This window comes from Stegodyphus dumicola, chromosome 6 (genome assembly GCF_044657685.1).
Source record: "Stegodyphus dumicola isolate Sdum_Otavi_A_Nest chromosome 6, ASM4465768v1".
In the NCBI taxonomy this organism is placed as follows: Eukaryota; Metazoa; Arthropoda; class Arachnida; order Araneae; family Eresidae; genus Stegodyphus; species Stegodyphus dumicola.
The window spans coordinates 193281097-193307705 of NC_140773.1; the positions used below are offsets into that span (position 1 = coordinate 193281097).

Consider the following 26609-nt stretch of genomic DNA (forward strand, 5'->3'; position numbering starts at 1 on the left):
TTCTGGCATCCTTTTTGAAATTAAAGAAACTTGTACTTGCACATTAACACAAACACCTTGGCACAATTTGGTAATGTTTTTGCAGATGAAAGGTAAAAAATATTTATTGGGTTAGTAGTTTTTACGAAATTTTTTAAACGGTTCTCAAATTATCAGTGTTTATCGTAAGTCGGCAGACATTATCAACATATGAAAAGTAAACATACTTTAGCAATTTAAAATACAAATTTTAATTATTAAATAAGGATTATATGATGCATTAAAAAAATAAAACACATTCTTCATTAAATCTTTCGGTAACTTTTTTGTACTACAGTCAAAAGTCTTTAATCTGGACTCGTCGGGACTTCGGCGATTCCGGATTATAGATCATCAGTTTAAATCTGGTAAGATGGCATGCAGAAATTATAAAATTAAAAATATGAAACCGTAATTTATAAAATAATGAGCAATTATGATCTAAAGGGTATCAAAATTTACCAAAAAAGAAGCCTAATATTTATTTGTTTACTTTATTAAACATTTCTTTCAACACGCGGATGCGTAAAGCATACCTTACGCATAGCCGAAATTGGAAAATTGCAACCAGAAAACTATTTGATTTGTATTCGTTATATTTATAATGAGGAGGAATTTGATTTAAATCATATCAAAGACGGAGTACATCGAAATTAAATACTACATTTAGTAAGGAGTTATAAGCCGAATAAAATAAAAACATCTGCCCTGAAGATAAGTGTTGAAAAATATAGCTTATTTTTAAACCTTTTACTGCATCATCTCTCCTCCTTGAAATGTTTATTTAGTTTAGTCTTCATTTTTAATATAACATAGTAGTTACTTCTACTTATTTTTCTTGCTGCCACTGTTTGCATTGAAAACGGACTGTCTCAACCTAATTGAGATGCAAAAACGAAACAATGTTACGTCATCTGAAAAGCCTATTCGTGCCGATAGCTGATTGGTTGCCGTAAGATGACGTCATTCCTACTTCTGCTATAAGTATCTCGCCCTGAGTTGCTGTCGTCTCTTCTTGATGTTCACGATAAGTATGTTTTCTTTATTCTTTTCGCCATTAGGTTAAAAGTTAGGATTCATGCATATCATGGACAAGGAGGCGATTGAAAACCGTATCAAATCTGTGTGTGATCACAGAAATCTGGAAGTTACCTGCGATAACTTAGAAAAACTTAAGCAACTTATGCTTTCTGAGTTTCATGCTTATCAAAATTCATTTAATCCAAAAAATGCGACTGAAGTTCACTTAGCCCACGTCAATGCTATGGAAAAGGATATACAAATCTTAGAATTATACATTAATGAAATGAAACAAAAAGAAACCCTAAATAATCCAACAGAGGAAACAAATCAATCTGATATTACTGCTAGTCAAAAATCTAGAATCAAAAAGAAAACCACAATAGATAAAGAAGGATACATAAACCCCTAGAAAAACTCATAAAAGAACTCTATCAAATTCCGAAATTGAAGAACCAGCTCAAAAAAATAAATTCGAGGAACTAAACCCTGAAGACAATATGGAAGCAGAGGAAGGTGAATTTATTACACCCAACAAAAAAGCAGGACACATTCCCCCTATAGTCTTAGCAGACTTCACGGGGGATTGGGATAAGATTAAAGAAGATTTTGAAGAGCAATTAAATATAAAAAAATATCGTGGAAACCTAAGTGGAGGTACACTGACCATAAGAGTTTATGACTACCGCACAGTTACTGAATACCTAACTAAACTACTTATTCCTTTTCATACTTATAAACTCAACAGTGAAAAGCCTATCAAGGCAATAATTAAAAAACTTCCAAAAACAGCTAATATGGAACTAATCAAAAACGAAATTGCCCAAGAAGGTATCCCAATTCAAAAAATTCGACAAGTAATTCACATTATTGAAGGAAAGAAAGTTCATCTTCCTGTTTTTATAGCAGAATGTACTAGAAATAAAGAAGGTAAAAGAATATATGAATTAAAGAAACTCAGAGGTCTGGATGTCTTCATCGAGCCTTTTAAAGCTCGCCCTGGACCCGTGCAGTGCCATAAGTGCCAAAGGTACGGGCACACACGGGACAAATGTCACTATAAACCTCGCTGTTTAAAATGTGCAGAGCCTCATGAAACATTCACTTGTAAACAAACAAAAAATGACAACAAACTCCCTGTCTGTGCCCTCTGTGGGCAAAATCACGTTTCTTCCTTCAAAGGTTGCAGTAAACATCCTTATAATGTTCAGAAGCAAATCGAAGAATCTAAAGCTTTCAAAGAAGAAAAGAAAAAAGAACAATTTAAATTTAACAAAAAGGATTTTCCTTCACTCCCTGAGAACAAACCAAAAAATGCATGGAATACTTCCAAGGAAAATGAAAACACTAGTAAAACAGAAGACACAAACTCGAACCCACTTGGCTTTTTTGACTGGATAAAAATCCAATTCACTCAAGTTAAAGAATTCTTCCAGAAATTTAAAACAGCAAAAACAATATTAGACAAACTAGAGGTCGGTATGGCGGCCTTCGAATATTTCTCAAATCTAAACTATGAATTTTAATCAAACTCATAGTCAAATAAATTTTATCTCAGCTACAAATAGCTTCTTAAAGATTTGTTACTATAATGCAAACGGCATCAGATACCAACAAGTGGAAATTTCAAATTTTCTTACTAGACATAACATTGATGTTATGCTAGTAAATGAAACCCATCTCCGCTCTTGCGACAAATTTAAAATACAAGGCTACCGCATCTACAGAAAAGACAGAAGACATAATAGAGGGGGAGGAAACGCAATTTTCATTAAAAACCATATCAAAACAGCCAAATACGATTTAAATCCCGCTTGTACTATAGAAAATGCTGCAGTACTTATCTATAGTGGTTTTAGAGAACCTTTTCTTTTTATCTCCGTCTACAATCCCCCCTCCAGCACTCTTGATCTCAATAATCTGAAACTACTTACTGAAAATAACTACCCCACCTTAATAGCAGGTGATTTAAATGCTAAACATTCCTCTTGGAACTGTAGAGTCACAAATAGAAATGGAGAAAATTTAAGCAACTTCATCCACAATAGTAACATCAATCTCATTGCTCCCAATCACCCAACGCACTATACGCACAACGGACTAGGGGATATTTTAGATATAGTTTTGATGAAAAACCTTCCTAATATTCCTAATCTTGATGTTCTCCCAGAACTTTCGTCTGACCATCTCCCTATAGTCTTCAACTTCTATGGATTTTATCCCCCTCTCCCTAAAGCTCATACAAAAGTTAATTGGTATATGGTTACCGAACAGCTAAATTCTGTTAACAGCAGAGCCACACTTCGTTATGACTGCGATATTGAGCTGGAAATCACCAGATTAAACTCCAAAATTCAAAACGCTATCAATAATGCTACCTATACAGTCAAGAATAAAAATCCCTATGACATCCCAGAAGAAATTAAATCCCTTATACAAGAAAGAAATAGACTTAGAAAAAGATGGCATATTACTCACAATCCTACTGAAAAACGTCATATTAATTATTTAAACAGAAAAATAAAAGAAGACATCGCCACCCATCGATCAAATTCGTGGGATAATTTCCTAGAAAACATGGATCTTTACCCAAACTCTGTTTGGAAAGTAGCTAAATCACTCAGAAATCTTTCACCCAATCAAATTCACCCCCTGTATCACGTGGGCAAAATTCACCACTCCGAAGACTCCATAGCTGAAATTCATGCAAAAGAATTAGAAAACATTTTTAAACAACATGAAAATAAAAATTCTGATCACGAAAAAGATATTAATTACTCTGTCAATAGCATCCTCAACAGTCCCAGCATTAATTTTTTTATGCCTGCATCTCCAAACGAAGTTCAGCAAATTATTAAAAAATTAAAGAAGCGCAAAGCTAAAGGATATGACATGATTTCTAATGAAGCGTTGCAAGCTTTACGTAGAAGATGCATAGTCTTAATTACAAATATTTTTAATGCTTGTATTAGACTCAGCTACTTTCCATCGCAGTGGAAACATTCGATCATTGTTACGATCCCGAAACCAGGAAAAGATCCAAAGCTAGCAAAAAATTACAGACCCATCAGTCTTCTGCCAGCGCTTGGAAAAGTTTTCGAACGAGTACTTAGTGCTTGGCTCACCAATCATCTAGAACGCCTTAATCTAATAGACAAGAATCAATTTGGATTCTGCAAAGGCCACAATACCACACATCAAATATTAAATTTAGTTGAATTTATTGCCCAAGAATTTACAAAAAAGAACGGAGTAGCGGCATGCTTCCTCGATTTCGAAAAAGCTTTCGATCGAGTGTGGCATGCTGGCTTACTTCATAAGCTATCTAACTTCCTTTTACCAAACAGCTTTATTAAGCTTATGCATTCTTATTTTAAACATCGTACTTTTCAAGTGCGCTGTGGTGAAGCAATCTCTTCAAAAAAAGTTATTTACAGTGGAGTAGCTCAAGGCAGTGTTTTAGAACCGAAGCTTTTTACAATATTCATAAATGATATGCCTTTACCTTTTCATTCTAATATACTCAAATATGCTGACGACACAGTCATCCTCACCAGTTCACGAAGTCCAAATAATGCTTTAGAGAAACTTCAGCTCCAAGTCAACATTATTAACAAATTTTGTCAAGACTGGAAAATCAAACTAAATACTGATAAATGCTGCGTAGTTCTCTTTCGCAAATACAGAAAAAATATCCCAGTGAATATAAATATCCGACTCAATAACCAAGATATTCCTGTTGCCAACTCCTATAAATATTTAGGTGTCTATATTGACAAAACCCTAAATTTCAAAGATCATATTCAATATGTTACAAATAAGGCTAACGCTGCTTTCATTGCTCTCTACTCATTAATTGGAAGAAACTCTAAGTTAAACCTCTGTACCAAGAAAAATATCTACATCTCACTTATTCGACCAATAATCCTTTATGCAGTTCCAGCCTGGGCTACTGCCCGAAAAATAGACAGACAAAAATTAAATGTACTTCAAAACAAAATCTTACGTAGCATAGTAAACGCACCCTGGTTCGTGCGAAATTCTCAAATTCACAAAGACCTCGATATCAATCCAATTCACGACCAAATCCTAATTTCTGCACACAACTTCTTTGAAGATATGAGAAATTCTCCCTATGAAGCTATTAAATCGCTTACAGATTATGACCCTACTATTGAGAACGTAGTGAAAAGACCTCGAACGATCCACCACAATTCTAAGTGGTGGTAGTGTATATAATGTATAAAAAAAAAAAAAAAAAAAAAAAAAAAAAATTACTATTCCTTTGCAGTTACTATTCAAGAAAGATGAACTTTGCAAAACTAGGACTTTATTTTTCATCGATGAATTCTTCGTTTTACTACTTATTTAACCAAGATTTTTACTTTTTATTTTTACTATTTCGTATCGTGTGTTTTAAAATCAAAGTTCGTGGTAACACCAAGTGCTTACTCTCGCTCAGCCCTAGTGAGCTACATGACCTCATTTTCGCCTTTTACAGTTTCCTATTCATTTAATGATTATATCGCAAGTTTAGAAGATTTTCAAGTGTTTCAAAAGACATTAGACTCTTAAATTCACAAATAGATGTTGCTTTTACTATGTTCGAACTTTATTTATTGCCAAAAACTACAAAAACTTCATTTTTCGAACTCTGACTCCTCGACCAATCTAAATACCGGACGCTGATCACGTGTTCCTGCTCTTCTTGACTCATGCAGAAGCTTAGACTTTCATTTCGCTTCTCACCACCATTTTCGTATATAATCACCCATGCTATGCCATGATATGCAATTTAGCAAAACTTATTTTATGAGTTCTCTCATTTATTGATCTCGCCTTCGGGCGCGGTGTATTTTAAATACACCTCTTAAATTTTTAACTTTATGGCCTATGGTAAAATGATAATATACTGGTAAGAGCTCCTAGTAGCTAAAGCCAGCAGTAAAGATATGATCCAAGATCCAAGGCTCAAGCCTGCCTTCTAGTTCCTGGTTTACCGGCTGGTGTGTGAGCGGTTTCCAGCCCCTTCCAAAGGATGCCTGCAGTCCGGTGAAAGGATGCCTTGATTCCGGTTTACAAGATGATGGTTCCAGATTGAAGTTCTTCAGTTCCGGGGGCTGTCCTGTGAGTGACTGCCGTAGGCAACGTCCATGTTTCTTCAAGGAGGGTGGAATTAAGTGCAAACGGCGTTAGGCCGGTTTTAAGTGGTTTCACATTTAAATTTTTCAAGTGTTTTCTTGACCATTGATTATGGACTTGTGGAATGGGTAGCCTGCTTTATTTTTAGGTGGCATAGTCACTATTTAGGACTTTTTCATTTTTTTTAAAATTTGTTTGTATAAGAATGCCAGTGTTTTGGAGTACAGGTAAAAATATTTGATGAATGATGATTATGTTATGTTTTGCCTAATACTCTAATATTGTTGAAATTTATTTTATGTGTTTTTATTTTTTTTATTATATTGTTAATAAATTGGTTAAGTTCAAAAAATTTTTTATTGTCTTCAATGTCTGCACAACATAACTCAGGGAGCTTTCATTGCTACCACTGCTAAATGTTTAATATCTTTAAACTTTGCTTTAGCATCATTTGGGTTATGGGCCCAGTAGCTCCTGAGTTATTTTTAGTGCAGACTTTTGAAGTTTAAAGTTAATTTAGGACTTAAGAGATTGGGGGGCGGTTTTTGTTAAAATTCAAATATGGCTGCTGTTAGTGTCATGCATAATATTGCTAAACTTGATGCATGTAATTATTTTACATGGTCCAAAGATATGAAGTTTGTCTTGAATGAAAAAAATGCATGGCTTTTGGTCAAAGGTGTTGAGAAATGTCCTGATTTAGATGATGTTAAGGGTATTGCAAAAGAAATTATTGCCGACTTTCAAAATAGAAGTCGATTGGCATTATCGTTAATTTATATGAATGTAAGCCCTGAATATAGAAACTTGATATGTGAAATTGATGACCCAGTAGTGGCATGGAATACGCTTGCCAAATATTTCCAGCCAGATTATAGGTCAAGACATATGTCCCTGTTTTCAGAGTTCTTAAATTGCAAAATCAAGCCAAATGAAAGTATTAGTTTCTTTTCTTCTAGATTAAAACGAGTAACTGAACAGTTAGCTGATATTAATCAGGCTGTAAGAGACTTATATATATGTTTCCAGTTTCTTAGGTTCCTTCCAGATAAATTTGATCAAGTAGTTCAGAATATTTTGAGGTGGCCAGATGAAAAGTTCATTTTTAAAAATGTTGAACTTGAAATTCTAGCAGAGGAAATGCGTCTTAATTTAAGAGAGATGGATAGGGAAAACTCCAATAAGACTATAGAAGTTCAAAGTACTCACTGTGAACCCAAATTTAAGCAGATTAAAGGGCTCAAGTGTTATAAATGTGGCCGTCCAGGTCATATTAAAAAATACTGTAGAATGAGAGGTAATTTTTCCAGATTACCCTCACCTGCTTCTTCTGTTTCCTCAGCTGTATCTAGTAGTAATAAAACATCTTCTAAGTGTAAGAATAAACCCAAGTTGAGTAAAAGTAATAATTCCCATGCACAGTCCCATTTTATAGCTCAAGCCAATGTTAACAATTTGGAAGAAAATGATGATAGTTGGATCTTTGATACGGCTGCATCTCATCATTTTTGTAAAAATCGTGAATTGTTTGATACTTTTTCTCCTGTGAAAAATGAGAATAAGCTAGTAGCTATTGATGGGGTAACTTTTCCAATTCATGGGAAGGGTACTGTTAAAATGAAATTTGGGGATACGGTTATTTTGCTTAAAGATGTGTTATATTCACCTGAACTAAGACGAAATTTAATATCTGGACCTAGGGTGGATATCAATGGAGCAAGATTTTATGGTAAAAATGGGCAAATTAAAGTTACTGATGATGAGAATTCAACTTTGTACAAGGCTAAGTTGATAGGAAGTAACTATCATGTGTTCCCGAAAATAATCAAAAAGGGGGGCAAATCTGTAAAATTTGAGGCATCCGCAGTTCAGAATAATAACAGTGAATTATGGCATGGTCGGTTTGGTCATATAAATTATGATACTATTGTCAGGACTAGTAAGAGACATTCAGTTCGAGGTCTTCCTGTGTTAAAGCACTCACCTAATTTGTTTTGTGAACATTGCCAAATCAATAAGCAAAGACGAATCTCCTATAGACCTTTAGAAGGTATTCAAGTAAAGAGACCGCTTGAAAGGGTTTTCTCTGATGTATGGGGACCTATTAACATTCCAAGTAGGAATGGTGAACGTTATTTCGTTTCCTTTATTGACGAATATTCTCGTTATGTGGTAGTGTACCCCATTGTGGAGAAAAGTCAGGTGTTTGAAGTATTTGAAAGGCATATAGCACGTGCAGAAAGATCTTTGAACCTTAAGTTGAAATACTTTAGGACTGACAATGGGCGAGAATATGATAATGATCAATTCAGGTCATATTGTAATAAAAATGGTGTAAAGCACGAATTTACAGATGTCTACACTCCAGAACAGAATGGAGTTTGTGAGAGATTTAATCAAACAGCTCTCAATAATGTACGTGCAATCTTACACGATAGTGGGCTGAGTTCTGAATTTTGGTCAGATGCAGTAATGTATTTTGCATATTCATTTAATAGAATTTGTCATAAGGGCCAAGATAGAACCCCATTCGAATTATACACTAAGCGGAAACCATCAGTACGTCATCTTAAGGCATTTGGAACGATTGCCTATGTGGGAATTCCAAAGGCTAAAAGAAATTCTAAACTCGATCCAAAGGCAACAAAGGGCCGATTGATTGGGTACAGTGTACGAACAAAAGGGTACAAGATTTGGTTGGAAAATGAGCAAAAGGTAGTAGAAACCCTAAATGCTACTTTTAAAGAGTCGATTGGAATGCAGAAAAGTGGCAGTGGAGCTGCACTGGGCACCCTACCTGATTTGGAATCTGAAGAAAGGGTAGAGTTCCAATCTACTGACACTCCAGTTGGCTATTTTCCTGAAATAGAGGAAAGAACCGATACCAATGTACCTTCTTCTACAATTGGCACTGACACTCAATCTACATTGAGACAAGTAACTTGGCTTCGTAAACCTGTTCCAAGGCCAGACGGCACTCGTACGGATGTGTATTATTTTGAGAGGGGGTGTAATCAAAGACTACGATCACCAAATGATGTAGAAAGGTATTGCACTGAACATAATATTCAGTATGATCCTACCTTGTTTGATTTCAAGGGAAGCAATACTTATAGTGGTGAAATCAACCCAACTGGTACTCCTTCAACGTCGTATACCCGAGATAGCTGACTAGATGTTTCAATTCCAAACACTTATAACCAGGCAATGAAATCCACAGAAAAGCTTAAATGGATAGAGGCAATGGAAGAGGAAATGGCCAACATGCGAAAGCATAAGGTATGGCATCTTGTTCCACTTCCTAAAGACAAGACTCCACTAGGTTGCAGGTGGATTTTTAACATTAAACGTGACGAATTTGGAAACATTGTTCGTTTTAAAGCTCGTTTAGTGGCTCAGGGTTATCGGCAAATTAAATACGATACCTATGATGAAACCTACTCTCCTGTAGTCAACTTTTCAGTAATAAGACTCTTTTTCTCCCTTTTAGTTGCACACCTAGGATGGGAAAATATACAATGTGACGTGAAAAGTGCCTATCTCTACGCTCCTTTATCAGAGGAAATTTACATGTCCCAACCACAGGGTTTTGTAGAGCGAAATAAAGAAACTTTTGTGTGTCGATTAGATAGAGGCTTGTATGGTTTACATCAGAGTGGCCGATTATGGTACTACGAGTTGGATAGAACACTATGTAACCTAGGGTTCATCAAGTTTGAGTGGTGTAATTGTGTCTATCGTTTTAAAGATTTTGTCATTCTGTTGGTTTATGTTGATGATATAGTTGTGTTTGGGAAAAGTGAAGTTCAGGCCAAAAGGATATTAAAAGTCCTGAGTTCACATTTTGATTTGAAAATTTTAGGTAAAACAAGAAAGCTTCTGGGTGTGGAATTTGAATATGGGAAAAATAGTGTTTTAATTCATCAGCAATTATATATAAAAGACATAGTTAATCGATTTAAGTCTTTTAAAATACAAATTACTTCCCTTCCAATAGTTAAAGGTGTGAAATACTCAAAGTCTCAAAGTCCCAGTACGCAAGAAGAAACGACTGAAATGATGAATTATCCTTATAGAAATGTTTTGGGATGTCTATCGTTTCTTTGCAATCGTACTCGTCCGGATATAGCTTATGCTGTTAATATATTTTCTCAGTTCCAAAGCAATCCTGGTAAGTTTCACTGGGAAGGATTACTTAAACTTTTAGGGTACGTTTCCAATACCAGACAGCACAAACTCAAGCTGGTTTGCAAGGAACTGAAGCTCAATATATATTCAGATTCGGATTTTGCTTCAAGCAGGGATGATATGGTGTCTATTGGTGGACAAATAGCTTTGTTGGGAGAATCACCTGTATCTTGGCGTACGTTTAAAGAAAGGGGAGTGAGTTTATCTACTATGGAGGCTGAATTTATTTCCATGACTGAATCAGCAAAAGAATTAGTTTGGTGTAAAAACATTTTGGATGAATGCATTCAGTTTAAAATTGCAAGTAATTATGTTTTGAGACCAATATTGTTTGCTGATAATATGGCTGCTATATGTTTTACAAAATCACCCATTGAAAACTCGAGGACAAAACATATAGATGTGAAACTATTTTTCATTCGTGATCTATTGAACAGGGAAATTTTTGATTTAAAATATGTCCCAAGTAAAGATAATCTGGCTGATCCCATGACAAAACTGCTGACTAAGCATAATCTGGTAAAATTTTGTGGAACAATTTTCTTATGAAATTTGTTTTTGTGTGTATTTAAATTAAGAGTTTTGTTAATTTGAAAAATATGTTATAAGTCATATATGATGGATATTAGGTAAATGTAAAATTGTATAGTGTAAAATGTTGTATGAGTGACCAGGGCCCTGGGTAAATGTATTGAGCGTATGATCATATATATAACTTTGTATTGTTTTGTAACATGTTGGACTTTCTTGCTACGGTAAAATTTTTGAATAATGGGATAAGATTTTCCCAAAGAAAAATGTTCTTAAAAATTTCTGAATGAAATTGTGATATTTATTTATTCTTGTTTTGAATTTTGTAAAGATACTGGCATTCGGTTTTTATTTCAGGTCGGAGATGATGATGTGGGGGGCATTTGTTGAAAAATATAGCTTATTTTTAAACCTTTTACTGCATCATCTCTCCTCCTTGAAATGTTTATTTAGTTTAGTCTTTATTTTTAATATAACATAGTAGTTACTTCTACTTATTTTTCTTGCTGCCACTGTTTGCATTGAAAACGGACTGTCTCAACCTAATTGAGATGCAAAAACGAAACAATGTTACGTCATCTGAAAAGCCGATTCGTGCCGATAGCTGATTGGTTGCCGTAAGATGACGTCATTCCTACTTCTGCTATAAGTATCTCGCATCGCTCTAAAAGATCGCGCCGCGATAGTGGATCTTCTTATAGTTCACAGACGATCAGCACTTCATCACGCTTTGATTCCCTCAATAACGAAGAAATGCTTGACGCAAATAATGACGACGCAAAAAATGATGATATCGACATGACCCAAACGGAAAAGCCTAAAAAACCAAATAGCCCATATCCTAAAGATACTAAAATTCCACCAATTATAATTACCGATCTCAAAAATAACAACTGGCCAGAAATTCGCAAACATATAAAAGAAAATTTAAAAATCTGCAAACTCGAAACCAAAATCGAAGGAGATAACATAAGAGTTCAATTTTTAATGAAGACGATTTCCGAAAGGCTCAAGACTATCTAGAAAAAGCACTCATTCCGTTCCATACCTTTCTCTTAACTAAAGAAAAGAATCTTAAAACAGTTATCAAAGGCTTAACCGCACAAACACCCATAGATGAAATAAAAGAAGAATTAAAATTGCATAGCATAACAGTTCTAAAAATTCACCAATTACAGAGAATGCGTGACGGTATACCAACATTACTGCCGATTTTTTACGTCGAAACGCCCAGAACTCCACAGGAAAAAGAAATATTTAACATCACTCACATCTGTGATATGAAAGTTCGTATTGTAGGATATAACTCCAGACCGGGTCCCGTGCAGTGTTTTAGATGTCAACGTTACAGGCACACACAGAGAGCTTGCCATAATTTACCACGTTGCGTAAGATGTCTCGAAAATCACCTTTCATATCAATGTCCGATCAAAGATAAAAAAGAAATCCCAGCAAGATGCGTGCTTTGTAGCGGTTTTCACGCCGCTACAAGTATTGATTGTCCGGAGCATCCAAGTAAAAAATTCTTACAAAAACAGAAAATTCCTCAAAAAGATGACTTCCCTAACTTCAATAAACAAAACCCAGAACCGATCATAGAAAATAACAATAAGAAAACTTATGCGAATGTTGCAGCACCCAAAGAAAAAGAAACAGAAAAAACCAAAATATCAGATGTCAAAAACTTACACGAATTTAAATCCCTCATATTCAAATTAAAAGACCTCTACCACAAATTCACCAAAGTTTCCAACGAAAACGAGAAGCTAGATTTCGCCCTCCAGGCACTGGAACTATTCGTATAAGCGCTTTTTAACGCTTACTGAACAGATGATGACGTAGCCGAGTGGTACGGACCTTGGATCATTTTGCCCAACGAGATCGCAGGTTCGGTCCTAACCGAACATTTAAAAAACAAATAGGACTTGTATTATATTTTATCTTCTCCTTATTTAATCCAGAAAATTTCTACTACTCGTATTTTATTTTTAATTATTACTGCTTATTTTTATGTGAATTTTATATTTTTCTACAAATTTTTTAATATGTACAGCTATTTTGCAAATGAAGACTACAACATCAGAAATTCTACTTTGATTATTGCCAAAACAGCTTTTATTAAAGCTTTCACGAATATACCATAAAGTCTTCGAAGAGAATTTATTAGTAGGAGCCCCCCAGGGCTGATACTTCTTATAAGTCTGAGGATCAAGGATCAAGGCTCAAGCCTGCCTTCTAGTTCCTGGTTTACCGGCTGGTGTGTGAGCGGTTTCCAGCCCCTTCCAAAGGATGCCTGCAGTCCGGTGAAAGGATGCCTTGATTCCGGTTTACAAGATGATGGTTCCAGATTGAAGTTCTTCAGTTCCGGGGGCTGTCCTGTGAGTGACTGCCGTAGGCAACGTCCATGTTTCTTCAAGGAGGGTGGAATTAAGTGCAAACGGCGTTAGGCCGGTTTTAAGTGGTTTCACATTTAAATTTTTCAAGTGTTTTCTTGACCATTGATTATGGACTTGTGGAATGGGTAGCCTGCTTTATTTTTAGGTGGCATAGTCACTATTTAGGACTTTTTCATTTTTTTTAAAATTTGTTTGTATAAGAATGCCAGTGTTTTGGAGTACAGGTAAAAATATTTGATGAATGATGATTATGTTATGTTTTGCCTAATACTCTAATATTGTTGAAATTTATTTTATGTGTTTTTATTTTTTTTATTATATTGTTAATAAATTGGTTAAGTTCAAAAAATTTTTTATTGTCTTCAATGTCTGCACAACATAACTCAGGGAGCTTTCATTGCTACCACTGCTAAATGTTTAATATCTTTAAACTTTGCTATAGCATCAATAAGGATAGTGTTGACAAATCAACTTCCAGTTCATTGCGCGCCGCGACGCCCCCCCCCCCCCCCCCGCGCAGAGCAGCGTGAAATTCATAAATGGATTTCGGAACGGTTAGATAAACAAAGAATATGCCTTTATCCATTTTTGGTAGCAATTCATTTTTTGTTTGATGGACATCGAAACATACTTTCGTTTTCTAGATCCTTTGGGAGCTCCAGCATCGGAAATTCTATTTGACATAATCGAAAGTTCGAGCTTACTTTTAGAAAATTGCTCTTTACAGTCTGCAAAAAATAATAAGAAGGATCCAATTCGAAGATTAAGAAACAACACAATCGTCAACATTAACTGAAATAGATAATTAGATAATTTTAGCTTATACCGTCTGTTATATATTAAACGCGCACGCGAAAACGTAGTCTGCACTTGCGCAGACGCATATGCGCAGTCGTAAATGTCTTGCGCGCACGAGTAAAACGCCTATGCGCATGCGTCAATGCGGCGCATGCGCAGAAAGATTTTAGCTTTGAGGTCCAGATTATAGATCATTCCAGATTATGGGTGTCCGAATTAACGAATTTTGACTGTATTATACTCTCCAACTATGCAGTGATATCTTTTGGCTTTAGAAATAGGAGATAATTGCATAGACTCAATATTGCTACGAACGTTAGCAACGCTTTCTATCTTGCCATCGCCTCATTGTTCCCTTTAGAGATTCTATGGCAAAATTCTGTATTTCTGCAAAAATTTTACCACAGTTTCTTACTTTGCTGGAAAATTCCAGGATATTTTTTAATTAAATTTTTGGAAAAAATTAAAATTTGTTAACATGTTTTTTAAGAAGAAAATACATTATAATGCTTCATATTCACAGCTTTTTCTCGTAATGAATAAACTAATTAATTGGCCGTTGGTAGTCTAAATATGGGTTTAGCTTTCAAATATGAGAATCGTAAATAATGGGGAATATAAGATTTATTGAAATTACATTGCAAAATAAACAATACCGTACAGATCAGTAATCATCTTACAAAATTGCAATATGTATCTTAAAATCAATTTGAAACTGATCTACTCTTATCTCTGTTGTATATCGTCAAAAGATTACTACCACAGTTGCTAAATGAACAACACATGTGTTTTATTTTCCCATACTTAAATAGTTTGTGTTAGGGCTCTCACTAGCAATTTATTGCTATTTTTAGACTTTAAAAACTAGATGTTGTAAAAATGGGAAAGTATTTTATTTTCTGTCGCTTCTGATTCACCAGTCATTTTTTAATTAAATTGTAGATTTGAGTAACTAATTATAGTAACCTTTTTCTGTAAAATATGCATTGTAAAAAGCAGTATTAAGGTACAATATAATATTAAAATTTCTCTATATATAATTCTAGATCTTTGAGGAAATATGAAATCTTCAGAACATTCCCTGATAATTTGTTTATCTAACTCATGCTGCAGCAGATTTGCTATTACTAATCCTACATATAGCCAAAAAAGTAATATTATGTATCATTGACAATCCATTTCTTATGTTTGAGGTTAAGTATTGCAGATTACCAAACACATGTAACCTTTTAAAATTTCAGATTTTGTTACTTCATGTTAAAGAATTATTTTGATTTTCTTATGACTTTGTCTTGTTTTCTTTATGACTGATAATTGCCTAACAAGCAGAACAGTGTGATTGCTTTATCCAGTACTTTCTTTTTATTATAGCCCTTACTTTTTAATGGAGTTAATTGATAAATTAGTGATGAAAACCATCTTCAAATAGCTGGCAGGCCTTAAGATAACCATTTATAGTTTATTTGCGATGAGAAAATTTCTGTGTGTTATTGTGTTTTCATTATATAAGTGTTAATAGTCACAATCACTAATAATTTTCTTGTCACGAGTAGAGTTGTAGGTATTGCACATGTTAACATAATTTCTGTTTTCAAAAAAATATCAAAAGCTGTTAAATTGTTATACTGAGAAATGAGGAAGATGCTGCATCTTTCTTCCAAGAAAAATGCTTTCTACCTTACATTTAGAAATGACAATTAAATAAAACTATATATATTAAAACATGCAAATAAAACACACACATAAAAGCATTGAAGGTGCAGTGGGAAAAGCTGTGAATAAAGGAAAAGCATATATTTTGACAGCTGGGTTTAGTAGTTTCAGAATAGCATTTATAACAGTACAGCAATTTATGTACTGTTGAGCAGAGGAACTGGTGTTGGCTAAATTATGGGAGAAGCAATTCAGTATTTATGAAAATAATATAACTTAGTTTGAAGCAGTATTAGGTGCAGTTAGAGAGATGCATTTTCTATATTTAGCCCAACAGCCAAATAAGTGAATAGGTGGACTTGGAGAAAGTTTGGACATAAACAAAAGCCATTTCAGATAGGGGGAAATAAAGCCAGTAGGGTTCTTCTAGAATATTGAACATTTGGTGGGTTATGCCAAGAAACTAATGGAATTTTTTCTTATTTTTATTCCGAATAGAGAGACAACTACCGTCATGGCAAAAATCATTGATTCTGCATAAGAGCGATCAGTGTTTTATTCAGACCGTTAACAAGCATTAAAAAAAATATATATATGAACTGGAAAAGTCTACTGTTAACCATAAGTATCAGTTTGTTGACTCAACAGTCTCTGCTCATTCTCAAATTGTTGAGGTACTGTAGCACTAAGTGGTGGAATAAAAATAAACAAGGCACAATTTGCCATCATCATGAATCTGATTTTGTAGAGTTCATATGAAGCATGACTTAATACCCCTGGCAGCTCAAATGGCAAACCAATTTGATGAAAATTAAATAAATAAAAGAAATTTAAAAAGTATTTTGATTTGTGCTAATGAATTTCTCTACCAAAAAACTGTATATTGAATTTTCCAATATTTCAAAGTGCATTTTCTCTTGAATGTGTAATCTTTATATTTGTTGAAATCTTATAAAATAATTTTATAATTCAATGATAGGATCCAAGATAGTGATGGAGAATTTTTACTTATTGAAGCCGCTGAATATGTGCCCAAATGGTTAAATCCAGATACAAGTGAAAATCGAGTGAGTTTAAAAATATGTGTTTCTTATGCACACATATAAATAATCTTGTACACTGCACAAAGAAAAAAAAAAAAAAAAAAGAGAGAGAGACAGTTCTATATCTTCTGTTCTACTGGGCCGATTGACAAAATTCAAATTGTGTTTTTCATGTCTCAAAAGAATGACTTAGGATATGTATTAGATTTTTATATAGCATTGTTCTATCTAGGTATTTTGACAAAAAATCTGACTTTTTTTGTGTATTGACATGCCATTTTTTTTTCCATAATTTGATTCTACAACTCAAATTTTGCCAAACTGCCAACTTTTGTAAAAATGGCTTGAGTAGTATTTAAAAAATTAACTCTCAAAATTTTAGCTCCTCAATGTTAATTGAAATTTGACATTGGTAAAAGTATATTTTAGGGTACCCCTTGGCAAAACATGGCGGTTTTTGGCAGTACATGGATACTGAGTTTGTGCAGTTTTGACGTATTATTTTGGCTTAACGGCGATTTTTGTGCGCAAAAATCGCTGCTACACAAAGCCAAAATAACAACACAAAGAATTGCACAAACTCGGTATCCATGTACACATTGACCTATTTTCACTTAAAAAAATCCAAGCCTTGCACAAACTTGCATTGCGCACTCCCTTCACATTGTCCACGTATATAGATATATTTTCTCTTAAAAAGTCAAAGGAGCACTCAATTCTACAATACAGGCAAACAAAAAATACATAATCTCAGTAAACTACATTTTAAACCAAACAATAAAATAACATAAAAAGGAAAGCATGTTATACATTTAAGCACTAGAAAATGTAAATATCCACTTACACTATTTAGAAGTTCCTTCGTCTTTAGTCTGTGGCACACAAAATTCCTTAACAGCATCCAAAAACTTCCTAAAATTATCTGAACTCAAATCTGTATATCGGCGTCACCGCATCTGAACCTTTCTTCCTACAAACCCATTCAAATCCATCTAAACGGTTTTTACGTTCGACTAGATGCATATCCTTCCTACATTCAGGACACTTATAATGGCTACTAAGTAAACCTTCATTTACACACCAGTCAACTAACTCTTTTCCCCTTTCGTTCCAAATCGTAGAGAAACTTCAAATTAATCTTACTACATTCAGCCATTATACCGTCTAAACAATAAAACCGACACACACCACAAAAGCACTTACAAAACTTCCCATGGTTAAAAATTTTCCAGAATCATGCACCCGATTATGTCACAAGAGGTTTTCCATAACATTCAACTACTCAGGCTACCATAAATGAAACAATAACTTCGCCATAATATAAAGGGTACCTTAAAGTCACCCTAACCTTAGCATCTTTCTTTCTTTCTTTTCCTTTTTTTTTTTTTTTTTTTTTTTTTTTTTTTTAGTGATAATAATACCAAATGGTAATGTGCACTTTGTTAAAATTATCTGAAAGTATGAACGATGACCCCCCGCTCGTCTAGAATGAAATAAAGAAAAGGAAAACGGTTGCTATAAATCAAAAAGGAATTAAAATTGAAAAATATAAGCCAAGATAAATTTTTGAATTTCTCCATAAATTTCACATCAAATTTTACAAAATTTAATATTTAGGCATAATTTGGATCAGAATCCAAATATGGAAAAAAATTGGCATGTCATTTAAGAAAAAGTCCAATTTTGTGTCAGAATACCTATGTTAGAATTATGCTATATATAAATCTAATATATATCCTAAGTCACGCTTTCAAGACATGAAAAACACACTTTGAATTTCGTCAATTGGCCCTGTGGAACGGGATATATAGAACTGTTCCCCCCCTTTTTTTTGTGCAGTGTACCTGCAGAAGTATCATGAAATAAAATAATTTACTGAAAATAAAATGATTAGGTGTATATTTTTATTTGTGAATCTTCTGCTTGTCATGTTTTGGAAACTGTCACACTGTACCAGTAGCATTTCTATGGTATGCTAGTTGAGTGCCTTGTATTTTCACTCATGCAAAGTAGACAGTATGTTGTACATCTAAGGTTATTGTAGTAGTATTTTAAGACCATCTATTTGAGAATGCAAGTGTGCTTTCCTAACTGTATAGTACTTTAATGAAAAATATTTATGAGGCCTTGGATTTAGTACAGGGATGTGGTAATATTCCCAGTACTCTCATTAGTGATAAAATATCATAAAAAAGGATGCAAAAGGAAAACTTTAACAAAGCATTGTTTAGCAATTCCTTACCAAAGAATTATATATTCCGTACCCTTGACTGTGGTAATATTGAATGTGCTACATTGAAAAATCTGTATTTATATTGCCATTATATTATGATCAAGAAATTGTATTAAACATCTGAAATACTATAATTATATATTTGCTAATAATAATTGATTTCACACACTTTTTTTTTGCTGATGAAATGCTCAATACAATCAATAACTTGCTTAGTTCTCAATATTTTGGACATTAAAATTACCATTCTAGTTTTTAGAGCTATTTACTTTTATAATATTAAGACTGATCAATGGTTAATTAATCTGCATGTTTGATTTTTGTATTTTTATAAAATGTAATAATATTTTTTCTTATGCTAGTTTATAAAGCACTATTATCTAGTATATGTATCTGCTTTTAAAGATGTAACAAGTCAAATCATCAGGTTCGGAAACTAAAATTGGTGGGTTTACTTTCAGATTTTTATATATCAAGGATCAGTGCACATTATTCCCATTGCATCTAATCCTTCTGAAATTACTCCCATTCCCAGTGGTGTTCCATCAATATCAAGTGCTGTCTCAGCTGTTAGGCAGTTTTCTTCAGTTACTAAAGCTTCAACTTCTATTCAGCAAGCTATCAAAAGTCGAATCGAAGGGTTAGATATTTTTTATAATTTTTTGTTGCTATAATAAAATACATATTTTTATCTCGTATTTCTTCTTTTTCTTTGTGGAAATCAGTTTTAGATACTTTGTGCCCACAGTTTTAAATTTTTGTTTCCCTAAAAAAAAAATATATATATATATATATATCTTTCCTTTTAAAAGAGAAACAGTCCCCCCGCCCCTTGAAATGTATTGAAGCTGCTTCTCTCTTTTTTTTTTTTTTGTGTGTGTGTGTGTGTGTGTTTTGTTTCTTTGAACGTAATGTCAACCATTAGTCCTCATCAAGTATATTGTAAACATTTCCCAAATTACCATTATGTGTAATAATCTGAATACAGAGTCTAAAATCCAGATTCATTGCAACTTTAGTGACTCTGGATTTTGAATTTTTGGGAGTATTAAATCATCAATTTAAATCAAATAACATGCCATGTAGAAATTATAAAATTAAAAATTAGCAATGGGAGTCAAATTCAAGTGCCATGTTATTATTCTCCATACAAAATTTCATGAATTTTAGTTGTTCTTTGTGGTAGCTGAGCATAAAAATGGCAGCATCCATGGACAGGAATGTGTACAAATCAAAAGTCCTAGCACCACAATCCAGTTATTTTATGGTATCTGTCATGGACATACTCTATGCTACCGACCAAGCTTAGCGGAAGAACAGTTAAGCCAACGAAAAGAAGAAGCGTGCTTGATGCGAGAAGGACGGCGTGCTCGTGTGAAAAAACAGTTTATCTGAAAGGAGAGGGGAAAATCTGGCAACGAGAAGAAGAAACGTGCTTGATGCAAAAAGAACGGCATGCTCGTGGGGAAAAAAAAAAAAAATTTGAAATTAGTTTGGCTGTATTCCGAGATTAGAGTTTGTCTTTTTTTTTTTTTTTTTTTTTTTTTTTTTTTTTGTTAAGAGCTGAGAGATGCAATGTATTACTTGTGCGTTTAATGTAAATGTGAATAAAGCAATACTTTGTGAAGTTAACTGTATTTACAAAATTAAAATATAGCTCATGTTATTGTTAAACCTGCATAAGTGTCCCAGTTTATTTCCTGCTAATAGAGTTGACTAATAACATTCATAAGTGGATAGAAACGAACTGACAAAGATGAATTGATCAAAGGATTCAATTATATGACAGTGGTGGCAGCTGGTCGGATGTATATTTGTCAACTCGGAAAAAGCTCAAGTGAATTCCTTACGAATGCTGCGAAGCTTATTAAGTGGAATAGTTATCTTCTACCAGGTTCTTTCGTTAAGTGATTTATTTATGTTTTTGTGTTTATGAAAAATTTGCTGTTAATGTAAAGGTACACTTGAACAAGTATTTTATAAGACAAAAATTATCAGTGTTATTATCATATGAGACTTGAATTACCTTGCAAGTGCATTTATCTTTTATTATATGAGTGAATGATCATTAATTTAAGTAATGCTTGTGTCTTATTTATGAGATATGATTGCATTAATTTTCAAATGCTTATATATAAACATACATGTTTTTTTTTAATATTTATTGAGTATTTGGATGTTGTGCATATTTAATGCAGATACCATGTGTTTATGATTCAACAGAAGTTAAGGATTTAACTTAATGTTTAATTTTATGTAAGGAAATTTAGTTTTAATTTTCTGTTATTTTAATTAAGTTGAACATAAAGTCGCATAATGTCATTTTTGGCCAAATCTAGAAAGGCTGATCTAGTCACCCTTGCACAAGAGTTTGGTGTTGAAATGTTGCCTACATTTAGGATTTTGGACTTCAGGGAAAAGATTCTTGCTAGTGAAAGCTATGAGAAGCAAGTAGTGAAGGATCTTCTGAGTGTTATCATTACAGATAGAGAGACAGAGGAGAGGATTGCCATTGAGAAGTATAAGGTAGATTGCCAGGCTCGTTACTCGAATAGGAGTACTACACCCGTACGTGGGGAGAATGGGAAGGAAAGATCAGTAGAAGAGTTAACAAGGACAATCAGATTATTGACAGTAAAGGTTCCATGTAAAGCAGATGGCTGGGACTATTTCTTCTCCAGTTTAGAAAGAGCTTATGTCAATGAAAGTGTCCCTGATGAGTATAAGGCCAAAATTCTGATTTACCTTTTGGGAGATAAAGCGGCAAATTTATTAACATTGATAAGCGAGGATAAGTATGGGAATTATGAGGAAATAAAGGAAACTGTGTTGAAAGAATTTAAACCTTCACCTCAGGTATGCCTGGGGAATTTCAGAAAGGCAAGACGAAGTTCAGAAGAGACCTTTGGCCAGTTTTCTACTAGAGTTACTGCCATGTGGGAAAATTATGTGAAATCAAGGGGGGTGACAGACTTTGAAGGTCTTAATCAGTTGGTGGTAGCAGACAAAATCTACCAGACCCTTGATACGGAAACTGCAGTACACATAGGTATAAGGCAGGGAGACTCGTGGTTCAAGCCAAGAGAGCTTGGAAAGGAGTGTGACATATTCTTTGCGGCTAAAGGGAAGTCCTACAATGTACGTAGGGAAGCTTGTGAAACTAAGATTTTAAATCAGGCAGTAGGTGAGAATCCTAAGGTCGAAGAAAGACGAGGCAGTCACCATACGTCAGAAACCATAGGGAAAACCACAGGGAACGTTAAAGGTTTAACATGTTTTGTATGTGGTTCAGCTTCACATTTTAAAAGGCACTGTCCTCAGATTAAATGTTCTAGACAGTATAACAGAAATGAGGAAAAGGATAAAGCCAGGGTAAACTGGGTAAAGAAAGATCAGGATAATGATATCGTAGAGGACAAAGTTGTGGTAGCTCGTGTGGATCCTTTGAGGAAGTCAGGGGATGTAAACGATTATAAGCTGTGTGAGTTGAAAAGGGTTCCTATTAGTGTGAATGGAACAATAGGGAAAGCCCTAGTTGATTCAGGCACAGAAATTACGGTGGTTAAGAAAGAGTTAACCAAAAGTCTCCAACTGAAGGAAGGATCTAGTATATATTTGAAAGGTATATTTGGTCCAGCTGTTAAATGCCCTTTGGTAAGCATTCCACTGAGTATTACTGTAGGAGAAAGTGCCAATGTTACACATCAAGAGATTTTGTGTGCAGTTACAGAATCGCTGGCAGAGGATGTGTTGCTTCCTCCGGAAGTATTCACCATGTTAGGAGGTCGGTTATATGACACAGGTGAAGGGGTGGAAAACTTACCTGAAGAAACCACAAACATCCCAGAGGTTAGCAGAAAGGAAAAGTCTGTGAAGGTAAACACAGGGAAATTAGAAGGAAACGCTAGTATGGGAAGGAATCTCAATGAGAAAGGGAAGATGGAATCAAGTGAAAGCCAAGAACCTCAGCCAGGAAGACTATGTACAGCGGATGTATTTAGAAGAGAGCAGGAGACTTGTGAATCTCTGGTAGGAGCATGGGAGAATGCTCAGAAAGGAAAGGGGAATTATTATACAGTGGATAACTTTCTCTTTCATAAGGACAAAATTCTTGGAGAAAGTGTGGGGCAATTAGTTGTACCTAAGAGTCGAAGGGAGGAAGTCTTGCAGTTAGCACATTGCTCGGTGTTTAGTGGCCACATGGGGGTAAAGAAAACTGTGGAGAGAATTAGATACTCTTTTTATTGGGAAGGTCTGAGGTTAGACGTTCAGAAATTTTGCGAGGCATGTAAAGAGTGCCAGTTGACTAGACCAATTAAAACTGTTGATAGGACACCAATCACCCCAGTAACCAGGCCAGATCTGCCCTTCCAAATTGTAAACATTGATGTGATAGGTCCGATTGATCCTCCCGGTTCTAAGGGTCATAAGTATATATTATGCTTAGTTGATCAGCATACCAGATGGGCAGAAGCAATACCTCTAACTAGCCTCTCCGCCAAGTCGACTTGTGAGGAGTTATTACATATTTTTTCAAGAACAGGTATTCCAAATGTAGTTGCATGTGACAATGGAACAAATTTTAAAGCAGATTTGACTCAAGAATTTGAGAGACAAATAGGGGCCAGTCCTAAGTTTTCGACCCCTGGATATCCTCAAGCTAATGGATTAGTTGAACGGTTTAATGGTACTTTAAAAAGAATGTTGCATCATGTCATCAGAGAAGAAGGTAGAGGGTGGCATTTGCAAATTCCTTATGTATTGTGGACCTATAGAGAAGTCCCCAACTCAACAACTGGGGTGGCTCCATTTCAGCTCATGTACAGCAGGACACCTCAGGGACCTCTGTCGATATTAAAATCATCATGGACAAGGAAACATGAAAATTTACAATTAGATGCAACTCCTGTTTATACATATTTACAAAATCTAAAGGCTAGGTTTGAGAAGGCAGCGGAGCAGGCAAAGCTCACAGCTAAAATTCAACAAGAGAGGATAGCACACTATCATAATTTAAGGTCTACCATAAAAACATTTAAGGTGGGAGATAAGGTGATAGTCTTGATTCCCGATTCTAATAACAAGCTTTATGCTAGGTGGCAGGGTCCTGCAAATATATTGGAACAGAGAAGTTCTCACTCATTTGTAGTACAAATGCCCGATGGGACCAAAAGACATGTTCATCAGAATAAGATTAGACCTTATGTAGTTAGATCCCAAGCAGTAAATGTTATCTTGGAGGGGGAAGAAGAGTTTGGGGAAATTGAATCTATACCTGTCAACAAGGGAGAAAAGGGTTTTTCTGAATCTCTGGAAGGATTAGAAATGTCTAATTTAGATTCAGTCCAAAGGAGTAAACTTTTAGGGCTACTGAGGAAATATCAAACATTATTTACACGTCCAGTGCAACCAGCAAGAGTAGGTACACACAAAATCGAACTTATTCCTACTGCTATTAGGAAGAAACCCCACTGCTATGGAATACCCATGGCATACCGCAAAGCAGTAGATGAGCAGATACGTGAGTTACTAGAATTAGGATTAATTGAACCTTCTGAGTCAGAAATTGCTCATCCTATAGTTTGTGTGGCGAAAAAAGATGCTACAGTTAGAATGTGTATAGATTTTAGATCATTGAATGCTGTAACGAAAACTCCAATATTTCCCATGAAAGACATGCAGGAATTGATTTTTGTGGCGAGTGCAGCAAACTGGCTGACAAGCATCGACCTTCGAAAAGGGTATTGGCAAATCCGAATGGATGAAAAGAGCAAACCTTTGACTGCATTTGCAACATGTAATGGAGTGTACCAGTGGAGAACAATGCCTTTCGGCTTATCAGGAGCCTTGGGGACATTCCAGAAGGAAATGAATTGTGCTTTGAAGAGTCATAGTGATTATTGTCCTATTGTCCTATTGCATTTGCAAGTCAAAAGCTTTCTCAAACTCAGAAAAATTGAGCAAGCATTGAGAAGGAAGCTTGGGCAGTCTTATTTGGCCTGAATAAATTTGATAAATGGATCTATGGGGCTCAGGTAGAAATTATAACGGATCACAACCCTCTCAGATATTTGAATGAAACTACTCCTCGAAGTCCAAAATTGACGAGGTGGGCTCTGGCATTGCAGAAATGGAATTTACAGATTAGTCATAGGCCAGGGATGCAGCAACAAAGTGCAGATGCACTCTCACGTCTGGATCAAATATGATATGATTAATATAATTTGATTTTTTTTCTTTTTCTTTGTTTATTTGTATGATTGTAATAATTTATTGCTTGTTCTGTTTTGTTTTATTTAATACTGTACGAGGTTGGTATTGTGTAAAAGTAATGTACAGAAAAGTTGCTTGGATATTGATTAATGAAATACGTCCCAAAGAAAGGACAAATTTCATTCTTGGCAGGGGCGTGTCATGCACATACTCTATGCTACCGACCAAGCTTAGCGGAAGAACAGTTAAGCCAACGAAAAGAAGAAGCGTGCTTGATGCGAGAAGGACGGCATGCTCGTGTGAAAAAATAGTTTATCTGAAAGGAGAGGGGAAAATCTGGCAACGAGAAGAAGAAACGTGCTTGATGCAAAAAGAACGGCATGCTCGTGAAAAAAAAAAAAAAAAAATTGAAATTAGTTTGGCTGTATTCCGAGATTAGAGTTTGTCTTTTTTTTTTTTTTTTTTTTTTGTTTTTTTTTTTTTTTTTGTTAAGAGCTGAGAGATGCAATGTATTACTTGTGCGTTTGATGTAAATGTGAATAAAGCAATACTTTGTGAAGTTAACTGTATTTACAAAATTAAAATATAGCTCATGTTATTGTTAAACCTGCATAAGTGTCCCAGTTTATTTCCTGCAAATAGAGTTGACTAATAACATTCATAAGTGGATAGAAACGAACCGACAAAGATGGATTGATCAAAGGATTCGATTATATGACAGTATCAGTAGGTATGTGTAGCAGGGTGTTAATGATTTTAATCACTGAATTTTTTTAGAAAATAATTTTTTATAAAAAATTATTAAAATCAAATACTCACCCTTTTTATTAAATGATTAGAAATGTGTTAAAATTAAAGATTAAGACAATGTGTAATGCTTTTAAAGAGTTTCTGATTACTGAATCCAAAAAAATAAATAAATAAAAATTTCTAATTTCAGTTGCTGTGGTTAAAATCTGGAAACTCTCACAAACTTTCTGTAAAGGTCACACTAACTTTTCCCTTCTAACTGTAGAACTTTATGCCAGCCTAATACAGAAACCAACCACAGTGAAGTAAACATCAATTGATGTCCAGTCTATGATTTCACCGAGTCAGCTGCACATTCAACTGCTTTAATAACGGATTTTTAAAAACAATTTAATAAGGGATAATTTTAGGTCTAAAGATTAACAAAGACAACAATAAGAATGGGAAAGATTCAAGTTACAAGTAGTAAAAAAAGTAGAAATAAAGATACAAAGTAGAAATAAGTAGAAACCAAAGTAGTACAATTACAAAAGTAGAAATAAAGATACCTTATTAGATATTGTAATACAGGATAAGTGAAAATGAATGCCTCAATTTCATACTACGTGCACTACGCAAAATGTA

At 34.5% G+C, this 26609-nt stretch overlaps 1 protein-coding gene across 1 annotated transcript in view; it reads left to right on the forward strand.

Annotated features, from left to right (window-relative positions):
- Positions 1-26609, forward strand: part of ecd (ecdysoneless cell cycle regulator) — a 105495-nt gene that overhangs the window by 9016 nt on the left and 69870 nt on the right. The window contains exons 3-4 of the mRNA XM_085819299.1: positions 16726-16813; positions 19484-19662. Coding sequence (XP_085675425.1) covers positions 16726-16813; positions 19484-19662 — 267 coding nt within the window. The remainder of the gene's footprint in view (positions 1-16725; positions 16814-19483; positions 19663-26609) is intronic.